This window comes from Bos taurus, chromosome 11 (assembly GCF_002263795.3).
Source record: "Bos taurus isolate L1 Dominette 01449 registration number 42190680 breed Hereford chromosome 11, ARS-UCD2.0, whole genome shotgun sequence".
Taxonomy (NCBI): Eukaryota; Metazoa; Chordata; class Mammalia; order Artiodactyla; family Bovidae; genus Bos; species Bos taurus.
The window spans coordinates 32,342,039-32,355,442 of NC_037338.1; the positions used below are offsets into that span (position 1 = coordinate 32,342,039).

Here is a 13,404-nt window from a genome sequence, read left to right on the forward strand (position 1 = left end):
CCTACTCTTGCTTCTGCTGGCTCTAATTCCCATGGGCCTAGGAAACAGTTCAATGCCAAGGCTTTTCTCCTCTTCAGGAGAATAAGGATAGCTAGGAGACTATCAAACAATTAGCCAAAGAATTCACACACATGAACAGGCACATAATGTCTCAAATACACAATTCTCTCCTAGGCTAAAATTTAAAAATGTTTCTAATTCTCTTATCTCAGATTCATTTTTAAAAATTGAAATCGTCCTATCTCTGAAATAATCACAATTTATATTTCAAAAATACAAACATTTTCATTAATCCCAGATATGCATTTTTTCAGTAAGCAGAAATAATTAGTGTAAATAAATGTTACTCAAATCTTACCATCATGAAATATTTCCATTAATTAATCAGATTTAATAATCACTAATACATTTTCTGCTGCATTAAACATACACTTAATTCACACATTCCACCTTCATGACTTCTCAACGAAAATCCACTCTGCCGCAAAAGCATGCATGGTCAGAATCTAAGCATATTTAGGCAAAATTATTATCAAGTCATTAACAATAATAAAGCAGTCTGGCGAGTATTGAAAGCAGCTTTTATTCATGCTTTTACTCGAACCAACTTAATACATATATACATATATAGAAACACACACACACACAATTTTCGGTTGTTTCTGCCACAAGCATGCTCAAAAACCTCTGAAGCTCACAGAAAGCAGCAAACAAAAGTATAAGCAACCATGCTCAGGGTTTAAGGACATTTAAAAATTTAAAACAACCTTTCTACATTTCCTATAGAGCATGCATAAATTTGACATGCAATTCCAAGAAGAAACATTTTAATATAAATATTAAAATTAGTTTATCCAAAAGAGTTTATTCTTAGTTTCATTATTATTGTTCTCAGCTTCTGGTATCTTAAACCCTGCATGCTGCAGTTCTAAGCTGTGCTGAGCACCGGCTGTGATAGAAGAAGCTACCTGCGAGTTTTCACAGTGCCATCTCATATCCATGTCTGTCTGGCTACCCTGCGTGCTTAGAGCTTTTTTCTTAATTCTTAATGGAAATCCTAGGAAATTTAGTCCATCCTCTGAAATCAATACTGGTGACAGGAGAGCTCCCTGACTCAGTGGGAGATCAAAATGATAAATTGCCTGCGCATCAGCCTGGCCTATCAGTGCCCTGCACACAGATGGGCGAGAAAAGACACAGAAAAGGCTCTATCAGTCACGTGTCACCAATGAGCCAATGGCTGACGAGCTGCTGCAGGAAGGGATGCTGCAGTTCCGTCTGCAGTTGACGAGGCTGTTGGTACACAGCCCACAACCCGCGCCCCGCTCAAAAAGTCTAGGCAGTTGCTGCTGTTGAATTTGCTCCCTGGCTGTGAATGCATACGGAAACCGACATCCCCCTAAACCCCTGACCTAAATAAAGACCTATTTTCATGCACGGGAATTTTTCTCTGTATTACTTTGTAATCCAATGTGATAGCCCATCAGAAAGAAAACTACTTTTTAACATCCCAACCCTTAAACTTCTCTTATGTGCTTTCCTTCAGCTGATCATCACGTTTTCACCTAATATTAAATTAGAAGCCTTAAACTGCAATTAGCATGCAAACCTCCTAACAGAATCAGCTCAAAGCTTTATAATTGTAATTATAATTTTATTTCCAAGTTAATGAATGGCATTTTTTGAATGCCCTGTATATAATGAGTATTTTTATGGGATAATTTTGCAATGGCAATTATGCAATATTAAGAAGTAGATTACTATGCTTTTTTTTTTTTTGCCAGAGTTGTTTCTCTTTAAAGACGATTTAAGTCCCAATAAATATGCCATTTTATTGACCATTAAAAATAAAAACAAGCACCAAAGAATGTATATCCTGCTTCCCAAAGAAAATCAAATGAGTTATCCAGCGTTGGAAATACATACTTATTTTTTGCCTTTCCTCTAAAATTTAAAATAATTCTTTCATAAACAGAGCCTCCACATCTGGAATACCATATGGAAATATATCCCCAATACATCTGCATTTATTGATCATTCTATAATAGCAGACATATTGCACAGTTGAAGGTAACTGAGCTGAGTGTATCCTGTCTGATAGGAAGGTTTTAAGTGGCGAGACTATCGTGTGTTTCAAATGGCAGTATCATGGAGATATTTTTTAAAAGTCCAAAAGAAACACTGAATGATCTTCAGGAATAACATTTATATCAGAAAGAGTACCTAGGGCACATCTATTGTTTTTTATGGCCCAGTTATTATTATCTCCTGGCATTGTCAAGGACTAATTCTAACTGCTTTCAGAGTCATGCAAAACTACTTAGAAAAAATATCTGAGAATAAATTCCGATAGGTGAGCCATAAGAAAAATTGCTACTGAGGTTTAGAATGCTGAAATTTCACAGCTCATTTTGTCTTGTCAACTATTTTTTAAACTCATCCTTTTGAAAGACTTGGATTCTGTCAAGATTTTTTTCTTTGGGCCAATTCCTTTCCTCTCATTCCTTTATTCAATGTTGTCTATTAGAAAAGAATACAACATTTTAAAAATTCTTTAAAACATACATCATTTTCTGCCCATTCTATCAATTTGGCCTATTTATTAAATAATATAAACCTCAACAGTCAAACTTTATTCTTTTAAAAGAAAAGATGAAGGCTCAGAGTACTTATCAAAAAGAAAACAAGAATGAAACACTGACATGAAGACATGAAACCTATTTATTGAACTATTGTAATAGCCCTAAACTAGAAGCCACCTATTTATCAATAATGAACTGAGGAGATAAATTACAGTTTTACGGTCAGACAGTCTGTAGCTGTAAAATAGAATGTGGTAAATTCAAACATGTGTATATGAAGAGACCTCTAAGATGTATTGCTACATAAAACAAAAATTAAAGGTACAAATTCAAAATTGTTTAAAGGCTATACACACTAAACACACACATTTATACATGCAAATACAAAGCTGCATATGCAGAGGAAATTTCTGCAAGGACATAAAAGTATCAGTTAATAGTGGTTAAATCTGAGAAGTGTTGAGTTTAAAGGTGGGACCTGGCATAGTTCTAATAGGTTTTGTACATCTTAAAATCCAAATCTATGTGTTACTTTTCTAATTCAAAATTAATTAATGTTAAGTGATGGCATTCATGTTCGTTTAGATTTAAAAGGATTGATTGGGATTTCCTGGTGGTCCAGTGGCTGGAACTCCAGGCTTTCAATGCAGGGTGCTTGGGTTTGATTCCTGGTCAGGGAACTAGATCCTGGTGTCTCGACTAAAGGGTTTGCGTGTGCGACTATAAAGATCCTCTATGCTGCAAGTAAGACTAGTGAGGCCAAATAAATAAATAAAATATTTTTTAAAAGGACGAGATTGGTAGATGTTTTAAGCTAAAATACTGAAGGGAAAGGAGGAGAGACAGAAGGAAGGTGGCCTGGGTTTTGGCATGCAAAGAAAATTTGGTAGATAACGGGCAAGAAGAGAGCTGCTAGGTATAAGTTCTGGCAGGCTTAGCCAAAGACTTCCACGTCCCATATTATCTTCTAGGGCTTTCATCTCTAAATGCAAACAGCAAAACAACCTTACATGGGTTAAAGCCTTTATAACTTCCAGTGACAATTCACTGAAATTATCTCTTGATTCTTAGAAGTAGGAATGTGAAAGAATGAGAAATACACGATTTGGATAATTACCTGAATTTGGGTGAACTGACTCTTCCAAATTTAGTTTTCTCAGCAGGATGAAATTGGCAAGAAGCGGTAGAGTTAAACTTGAATCTTAATTTAGGATATTGTTTACTGCTGCTTTAAAAGGAAGGTAATGTTCATGTTTTTATCAATAAATGGTGTAGGGTTAAAGACAAGATGAAATCCATTTTCTTCTATTTCCTCCCGGGCACAAACTTATCTTATCCCCAAACCAGAACCTGCCTTATAGATTCTATTTTTGACTCATTAGTTGTTGTTATTCAGATTTCTATAAATTTAAGAGATATAAACATTAAAAAATGAATTGGCCAGATTAAGTCAAAAGTTTATAATATGCATTATTAAAGGATTTTTTTTTGTTGTTTGTTTTACACCAAATTATTCTAAATCAATGGTTTATGGGGATGGTTTTTATCCCAGGGGAACATCTGATAATGTATGGAAACACTTCTAGTTGTCACAACTAGAGGAGGTGTTACCAGCACCTAGTGGGTTTTAGCTAAAGATGCTGCTTATCATCTTAAAACATACAGCCCCTACATCAAAGAGTTATGTGGCCCCAGATGTCTACAGTACCAAGACTGAGAAACCATGCTCTAACCAGCAGGCTTTTTATTCACAAAGAGGTTAAAAAAGTATTTTGTATACATCGTAATGAGATGAGAAAGAGAAGATAACTGTGGACAACACCCTGAGTCACTCCAAAATTAGGAAGTCATGGAAAAGAAACAGCAAATAAGGATAGGGATAGAAGAAAAATCAGTGTGGGGACCTGAAAACCTGTGATAAACAAATGTATCAGAAAAACATTCAAATTGCTTAGATGCTATTAATAGGCCAAGTAATCCATTCTCCACGGAAGTTTCATTTAAATAAAGGATCTGAGAAATTAATCTCATTGAAATTAACAATATGAAAGACTTGAGGTCCCTAGTCCTCTTTCTATTTGAATTCTTATAGATGTGGCCAGGAAATGTAATATCTACAGGGATCACAGGAGGGCTCTTTGAAGGAATATGTGAAGGGGAGGGATTTTGGTGACCTTCAAATTATACTTCTTAGGCTACTTATGGTTTTAGGTTACTTCAGAGTCACCTCATGCGAAGAGTTGACTCATTGGAAAAGATCCTGATGCTGGGAGGGATTGGGGGCAGGAGGAGAAGGGGACGACAGAGGATGAGACGGCTGGATGGCATCACCGACTCGATGGACGTGAGTCTGAGTGAACTCCGGGAGTTGGTGATGGACAGGGAGGCCTGGCGTGCTGTGATTCATGGGGTCGCAAAGAGTCGGACACGATTGAGCGACTGAACTGAATTGAATTGAGAGTCCACAAAGTTAGACTTGTAAACAAATGAGTGAATGCAGATCCCCTGGAGAAAGGAATGGCTACCCACTCCAGTACTCTTGCCTGGAGAATTCCACGGACACAGGAGCCTGGTAGGCTATAATACATGGAGTCGCAAAGAGTTGGACACAGTTGAGCAACTAACATTATTCACGACCCCCATCATAGCTTTCAGAGGAAACAGAGTTCTGCTGTTCCCTCTAGGAAGGGGGTTAGTAGTTCTTTTCTTCGGACTCTCACCCAGTCTTTCTATCCACAGATATAGGTTCTAGCAACACAATTTCTCAGGACCAGCATCAGGCACTTTCCCTCCATGACTCCTGTCATGCCAATCTCCACACCTGGCCAAGCCTGTGGCATTCAGGGTCAGTGCAGCAGAGCTGAGATACGAGGCCACCTGGAACACTATGGCACTGGAGCAGCTTCAAGCCAAATGAATGCTCTTTGTAAGAGGGAAACATTGCAGGAAAGCAGGAGAGAGACAGAAAGGAGGAGAGAGGGACAGACGAAGTGAGAGAAAGACAGGAGGGGAGATCAGAGAAAATAGCCACAGATGCAGATATTATCATACACTCTGTGATGTGGGAGAATATTTCATGTCAAAATTCTCTTAAAACCAGAAACATTTGTTGTAAGAGCTCTTATAACTCTCATAGTCCAATCCTTCATTTTATAGATGAAAGGTTTTGTGGCAGAGAGGTTAAATAACTTGGCTTCAATTGACAGTGGGATTCTGTCCCATTTCAGTCCATTGATGAACATGTTATTGACAAGGTTCATGATCTCAAAAATCACCATAATTATCAACCTAAAATTTAGAGGAAAGGAAAATGTTGATGTCAAAGAGGAGACAGCAAGTGGCTCCAAACCCCTCCCTCCCACTGATACTGGAGTAAGGCACTGCAAGGTTTTGCTATCCAGGAAAGAGTAAGATCCTCCACTGGGCACTGATAGGATGCGAAATACAAAAGCAGCAGCTTTGAGTTTCTTCCTTTTGGAAGAAAATGAGTGGTGGCTGAAGATTTTTTTTTAAAGCAAATTTTCTTGTCTGTACTTTCACCACAGGGATGATGAATGGGAAGTAGGATGCAAGAGTGACTTTTAAAAGACATATGTCAGGAAGTAAGCTCTAGTTATGACAGAATATAGAATAGGGAAATATTCTGGACCATTTTCATTTTTTAAGAGAATAAACACATAGCAATGGTATAAAAATTTTAGTGGGTTATCTTAATTTTAAATTTTTATTATTTTGGCTTTTTCTCCCCTATAATGGCAGCCCTAGTTTGAGACCATCGAGTACCACCAACTCCTGTTAACTGCTAATTTAATATGTACAAGTACACATTAGAGGTAGGAAGTGAACTAATGTCTAAATGAGTAAAATTTCCCATATTCTATGTCTTATGGTGTCTGTTTTTCTGCCACTTTATTCCTGTGGGTTTTGTTTTTTTAGACTGACTATTCCTCTAGGTATGTACATTTTTTGCAAAGTAAAAACACAAGCAAAACCCATTGCTTCAAATGATCTTTTCCATAACACTGTATTCTAAAATTTATTATACTAATGTTAGAAATAAAAGAAAATGATACTCAGAAGGACTCAATAACATCTATGAAGTTAGCAATTGAAAGTCTACTGACTATGTAGCAAATGTTCTTTCCAAGCAGAACTACCCCTAGTGCTTCCTCTAGCATCATTCTTGAGTTTAGTTTGCATAAGAACCAAGGAGGAATGTGTTAACCATCCAGATTTCCGGGCCCCTCCCTGGAGACTGATTCTTTTAATTGGATGGGTCCCAAAAGTCTACACTGTTGATAGGCATCCCACCTTCATAATTTAAAAGACCCCCTTTCCAGGTGGCACCAGTGTTTAAGAACTTGCTTGCCAATGCAGGAGACATAAGAGATGTGGGTTCAATCACTTGGTTGGGAAGATCTCCTGGAGCAGGAAATGACAACCCACTCCAGTATTTTTGCCTGGAAAATTCCATGGACAGAGGAGCCTGGCGGGTTACAGTCCATGGGGCTGCAAAGAGTCTGACGTGACTGAGCACAGGATCAACTCAGAGTTTCAAATTCAGAATTCTTTTAAAGGAAAAGTCAGGTTAACAGGATTCCTAATGAATGGAAATGGGAAGCTTTTCACTAAAGGAATAAAATTTAAAAGTCATGTTCACCAAGAGAGAAACTGGAACAGAAAGCAGCACCATAGCAAAAAAGAAAAATGTAGGTGCTTAAGAGTCATCCATGAAGGGATAGTTTCCCAAATTGAATTTTACATTGTAAAGAATATTTTAGTTGAAAATACTTTTCAGCAAGAAAGATTAATGTGCATAGAAGAAATATGCAAATAGTAGCATTTAAAAGAATAGAATGACCCTTTTATAGCCACAGATACATATGGCACTTGACTGAATTGGTTCCTATCTCACTGCCGCCATTTGAAACCACGAATAGGCAGATATCCATGCAGGATCCTTCTGCATGTCTTAAGAATTCATTTGTACTAAGAAGGGTTTTCTTAGGATGGCTCTCTAGACCTCTAGAGAAGGAAAGCTTTCCTTTATGAGATCACAACCTGATCTTCTCAAGTCTTCTCTAATTGTTTAAAATGTAAATCCACCCAGAAAGATATCCCCCAAAGTATTTCATGCAGAACAATGACATATGAAAGGGACTTCCCTGGGGGTCCAATGGCTCAGACTCCAAATTCCCAATGCAGAGGGCCAGGGTTCAATCCCTGGTCAGATAACTAGACATGCTGCAACTAAGAGTTTGCATGCTGTGACTAAGACCCAGTATATCCAAATCAATAAATAATATTTTTAAAAAATAATGACGCAATGTAGGGAGAGTGCGCTGTTCAGAAATCCCCTGGTCACCGTTTTCTTCCAGTTGGCTTCCGGATTGGCCAGCTTAAGGTCAAAGGGTAAAAATGGTGCTGAAAGGATGTCTACTGCCAGTCCCTAACTCATTTTTTTAAAATTTCTGAGCCCTTTGTCATGCTATACATTTGTTTAATTTCAACAGAAAGTTGACGAACTGTTCACATTGATCCCAACTTTAGAGACAAATGTAATAAGTTGATTCTTTCAGGATGTTGTAAGTAAGACAATGCTTTTTACCAAACAGACACCAGTGATCAAAAAGAGTTTGGGTGGCTGATTAATGAAAAGCATTATCAAAAAGCCACAGTCCGTGGTCTGGTCTGTTAGAAGGGAAGAGGGAAAGGAAGAAGGGAGACAAGAAAGAAAAGAACAAAAGGGGGGAAAAAAAAGAGCACGAATTACATGAAGCTGACGTGCCTTAGTAGAGAAATTCTTGCTTTTCAGTGAGTACAAATTGCGAGACATTATAAAAAGTGAGTCTTCTTCCTCCTTGCTTCCCCCACCTCCCACTGATAGAGTACCACACAATGGTATTTTAAGCAACAAGAATGTAAACACTGAAGAGTGTAAACACCGAAGGTTACACATGCCTTCACAATCCTATGCATGCACACAAGCACAAGCCACATACAGAATCCACATTTTTACTTATCAAGAGTGTTTTCCATTAACAAAACTGTGAAAGCTAAATTGGAAACAAAGCTCATAATTGGCTATTACATTATAAGAAAATCAGTGAACAGAAGTTCTCAAACTTCTCACTCATACAAATATATTGTAAAGTTCATGAGCAAACTGCAGCAGGCAGAAGCACTTATTTCATGTAGACTTAATATTTTACAGCGATTATTTTCCAAATTTAAGATGCCAAAGAATTTGAGTGCTTAGGAAAAAAGGAAATTATGTGGTCTCACCTTGATCTACGTATAATTTCCAGGGATGAGGGTAAAACACTGTATACTTAATCTGTACTCCTGGGAATTCTGATACAGGTTGTTCTAGACCTCAGTGTGAGAAACGTATCTATGTACACCTTCCTCCTGCCTCCAGCTACTTTCTACTATAACACCAGCCTTGGACTAGATTATCCAATTCAACTGGATTATCCAGTTTAGGGCTTCTCTTGTGGTTTACATGGCAATATATCTGTTTGCAATGCAGAAGACCCAGGTTCGATTCCTGGGTTGGGAAGATCCCTTGGAGATGGGAATGGCAACCCACTCCAGTATTCTTGCCTGGAGAATTCCACGGACAGAGGAGCTTGGTGGGCTACAGTACATGGGATTGCAAAGAGTCAGACATGACTGAGTGACTAACACACACACACACACACACACACACACACAATTCAACTTGTATGGTGTAATACCTTTCATTGTGGGGGATAGAAGGTCGGAAAATCTAGACAGAGCTTGGAAATGATGGGATAAATAGATCCTGAAAAGATTCCCTGTAACAAACTGCATTCAATTTTGGTCTAGAAAGATGGCAGAGTTATTTTAGGAAAGGCATGAAAGTATAAAAGTGCTTTTCTGTAAAAATTTAAAATTTATTATATAAATGATAAACTTTATCTTTTCAACTGGAGGGTTGAACAATGCTTATAGCACATGGGAAACGATTAATATACATTAGCTTAACTGGTAAATTTGATCATCACAACAAGTAAATCTATGAAAACAATTCAAACACAATCTTACTACCTTCACAAAACTTTCTATTGCTGTTGATGCTGCTGTTACTGCTTTGATTTTCATTTCACATTCTTTTCTATTTCTTATCTGTACACACATAATTTTAAATAGTTGCAATAAGACAGCAAAGAAAACCATAAACAAAATGAAAAGACAACCCACAGAATGGGAGAAAATATTTGCAAATGAAGAGAATGTCAAAGGATTAATCTCTAAAATACACTAACAGCTCATGAAGCTCAATATCAAAAACAAACAAAAAATCCAATAAAACAATGGGCAGGGGTTCTAAATGGACATTTCTCCAAAGAAGACATACAGATAGCCAAAAGGCATTTGAAAAGATGCTCAACATCATTAATTATTAGAGACATGCAAATCAAAACTACAATGAGGTATCATCTTACACCAGTTAGCACGGCCATCATCAAAAAATTCTACAAACAATAAATGCCGGAGAGGGTTTGGGGAAAAGGGAATCCTCTTATACTGTTGGTGGGAATGTAAATAGGTACTGCCACTATGGAGAACAGTATGGGGTTTCCTTAAAAACCTAAAGATAGAGCTAACATAGGACCCAGCAGTCCTACTTCTGGGCATATGTCTGGGAAAAACCATAATTTGGAAAGATACATGCACTCCAATATTTACTGCAGCAACTATTTACAACAGTCAGGACATAGAAGCAATCTAAATGTCCATCAGCAAATGAATGGACAAAGAGGGTGTGGTGTATATGTACAATGAAATATTACTCAGCCATAAGAAAAATGAATTAATGCCATGTGTAGGGACCTAGAGATTGTTATACTGAGTGAAGTCAGTCAGACAGAGAAAGGCAAATACCATATGATATTTCTTATATGTGGAATCTAAAATAAATGGTACAAATTAACTTATTTACAAAACATCAGTAGAGTCACAAATGTAGAAAGCAAATTTACGGTTACTGAAGGGGAAATGAGGGAGAAGAGATAAATTGGGAGGTTGGGATTGACATATGCATTCTACTATGTATATAAAATAAGTAACCAGTAAGAATCTAGTGTATATAGCACAGAGAACCCTACTCAATACTCTATAATCACCTATATAGGAAAAGAATCTAAAAAAGAATGAATATATGTCTATGTCTAACTGATTTACTTTGCTGCACAGCAGGAACTAACACAGCAGTGTAAATCAACTGTGCTCCAATAAAAGTTAATTTCAAATTAGTTGCAATAATAAAAATATAATTTTATAATTTAATAAAATGGCATGTACATTTCCCATCTTGACTTAGAACATCATTATCATTCTAATAGCAATCCAATAGCCAAAGTCGTGTGTTATAATTCGTCTTTTTTCTTTGTTTTGATAATGGGTTCATTCCTATTTTGTAATTCTGCTATTGTAAATAACAGTTTTCTTCGTGTTTTTTTTTCATAAGATAAATTCCCCAGCGGGATTACTAGTCTAAAGACATAAGTGTTTTTATAGAGCTTGAAGCAATCTGCCAAAGTACTTTTCAAAAGGCTTGTTCTAATTTTCACATTGTCTACAGCATGCTATGTTCTATTATACCTCACTGGTGCGAACATGTTGTCTTTTCTATCTAGAGATGCCCTTTTCCCATTTAGAAAAAAGTCTGGTAAACTCCTACACATTGCTTTATATCAAGCTCAAATGCTACTCTTCCTTGCAGGCTTCTCAAAGTCCCTAGGCACAATTAGTCATGATTTCCATCGTGTTACCACAGTACTTTGTAATAATACCATTTTTAGCACTTAAATAATTCTGTTTGTTGTAGTTGTTTGTATATTTCTTTTTTCTCCTTAGATTATTAGCAATTGTAACGTTGGAACTCTGTCCACTTCATCCTTCCAACCTCTGGTACAGGGCCTGGCATATATTAGACATTCAATAAATGTTTGTTACATGAATGAGGAAAGAATGAATGAACTTGGCAATGTGATGCACACCCAAGCCTCTTGCCATATCTCTGAGTAAAATGCCTTCTTTCACCAACTCTCTTATAGACCACCTAGTCCTAGGAACACTTGTATTTTGGTAGATCTGTTGTACAATATATGTGTTTTTTTTACATTTCTCTATTTTGTAGCTCTAGAATTTTACATTTTTACTAAACTACTTTCAGGTCTTGGTGGTATAATTCTGTGACTTGTTGTGACTCAGTTCTCTGAATTCATTAGACAATGACTTATGAATAAACAAGAGTCAGAAAATGTTTCTTGCCAGTTCAAAATGAAGAAGTTTTTATGAATAAAATGTTAGGACTAGTAAATAGGATTGTAAATCACCTGTGGAAACTATAGCATGTGTATGACCCTGCTGTAGAGAGAATGAAATTTTTAAAATAATCACTGATACTGAATTATTTAATAATAGATAATCAATATATACATTTTGACATATACACTCCCATTTTATCCTTACCAAATCCTGGTAAGAAACACAGACAAAGCAAGTAAATCACATCTAAAATTTAGAAGATAAGGAATCTAAAGCACAGAAAAGTGGTAAGGAAGTGGGAAAAGCAGGATCAGTATTCACATATTTTGAATCACATTTTCCAGTAGTCATGTATGGATGTGAGAGTTGGACTATAAAGAAAGCTGAGTGCCGAAGAATTGATGCTTCTGAACTGTGGTGTTGGAGAAGACTCTTGAGAGTCCCTTGGACTGCAAGGAGATCCAACCAGTCCATCCTAAAGGAGATTAGTCCTGGGTGTTTATTGGAAGGACTAATGTTGAAGCTGAAACTCCAATAATTTGGCCACCTGATGCGAAGAGCTGACTCATTTGAAAATACCCTAATGCTGGGAAAGATTGAGGGTGGGAGGAGAAGGGGATGACAGAGGATGAGATGGTTGGATGGCATCACTGACTCAACGGCCATGAGTTTGGGTGAACTCCGGGAGTTGGTGATGGACAGGGAGGCCTGGCGTGCTGCGGTTCATGGGGTCACAAAGAGTCAGACACGTCTGAGCAACTGAACCGAACTGAAATGAATCACATTTTAGCCCTCATTCTAAAAAATCATGAGACTCTGCTGAATTTTATTCCTTAATTGACCAAATTGAAAAAACAAACTTTTAAATAGTGTAAACTAGACTGGTGATTTACAAACAAGCAAACAAACAAACTTTTCTGGTGATGGAAACATATATTCCAAAAGAATGCTTAAAAATAATTCTGTGTGAAAAATAGTATCAGAGGACTCTTACTGAAATTGGTAAGATGGAGGGGCCTGCGTTCCCTCCTATCTGGTGGTTCCTGATAGTTTTTATAAGTTGCACTCAGGAAAGCATCATAGGGGAAAATTTACTTATCCTATGATTCAGCCATACTTATTATGGCCTAACTCAATATGAAGAACTATGGGAAATACAAAAAAGCATTGCAGAGTCCTTTTCCAAGACCACACAAACACAACACACACTCACTCTCTCTTCTTCTGTCTCTCTTTTTCTCTCTAACACAATGTATTATAAATGTCACAGAAATTATATTACATGGTAAACATTTTGGACTTTCAGGAACAAGTGATAACGTCTAGGTTCATACCCTATATTGAGTCTGAGATATTCATGTAAGGAACAAAGTAAATGGATATGGATTTTGTTTCCTATTCTGTGGCTTTATACAACCATTTAGTCTGCCTATGCTGATATGTGCTGAAAACACTTTTGCCAATCAAATGCAGGTACTGTGTGATCACAGGGGAGAGGGTAATTCAGTGGTATGAGCATGGG

The 13,404-nt window shown here is 37.1% G+C and overlaps 1 protein-coding gene across 24 annotated transcripts in view; it reads right to left on the bottom strand.

The window, feature by feature from the left end:
- The window catches only part of NRXN1 (neurexin 1), a 1,252,733-nt gene that overhangs the window by 66,640 nt on the left and 1,172,689 nt on the right, over positions 1–13,404 (bottom strand). Inside the window, exon 1 of one of the 24 annotated variants that reach the window (XM_024998310.2) lies at positions 969–1,193. In XM_024998310.2, coding sequence (XP_024854078.1) covers positions 969–1,001 — 33 coding nt within the window. In that variant the 5' untranslated portion in view covers positions 1,002–1,193. 24 annotated transcript variants of the gene reach the window in all.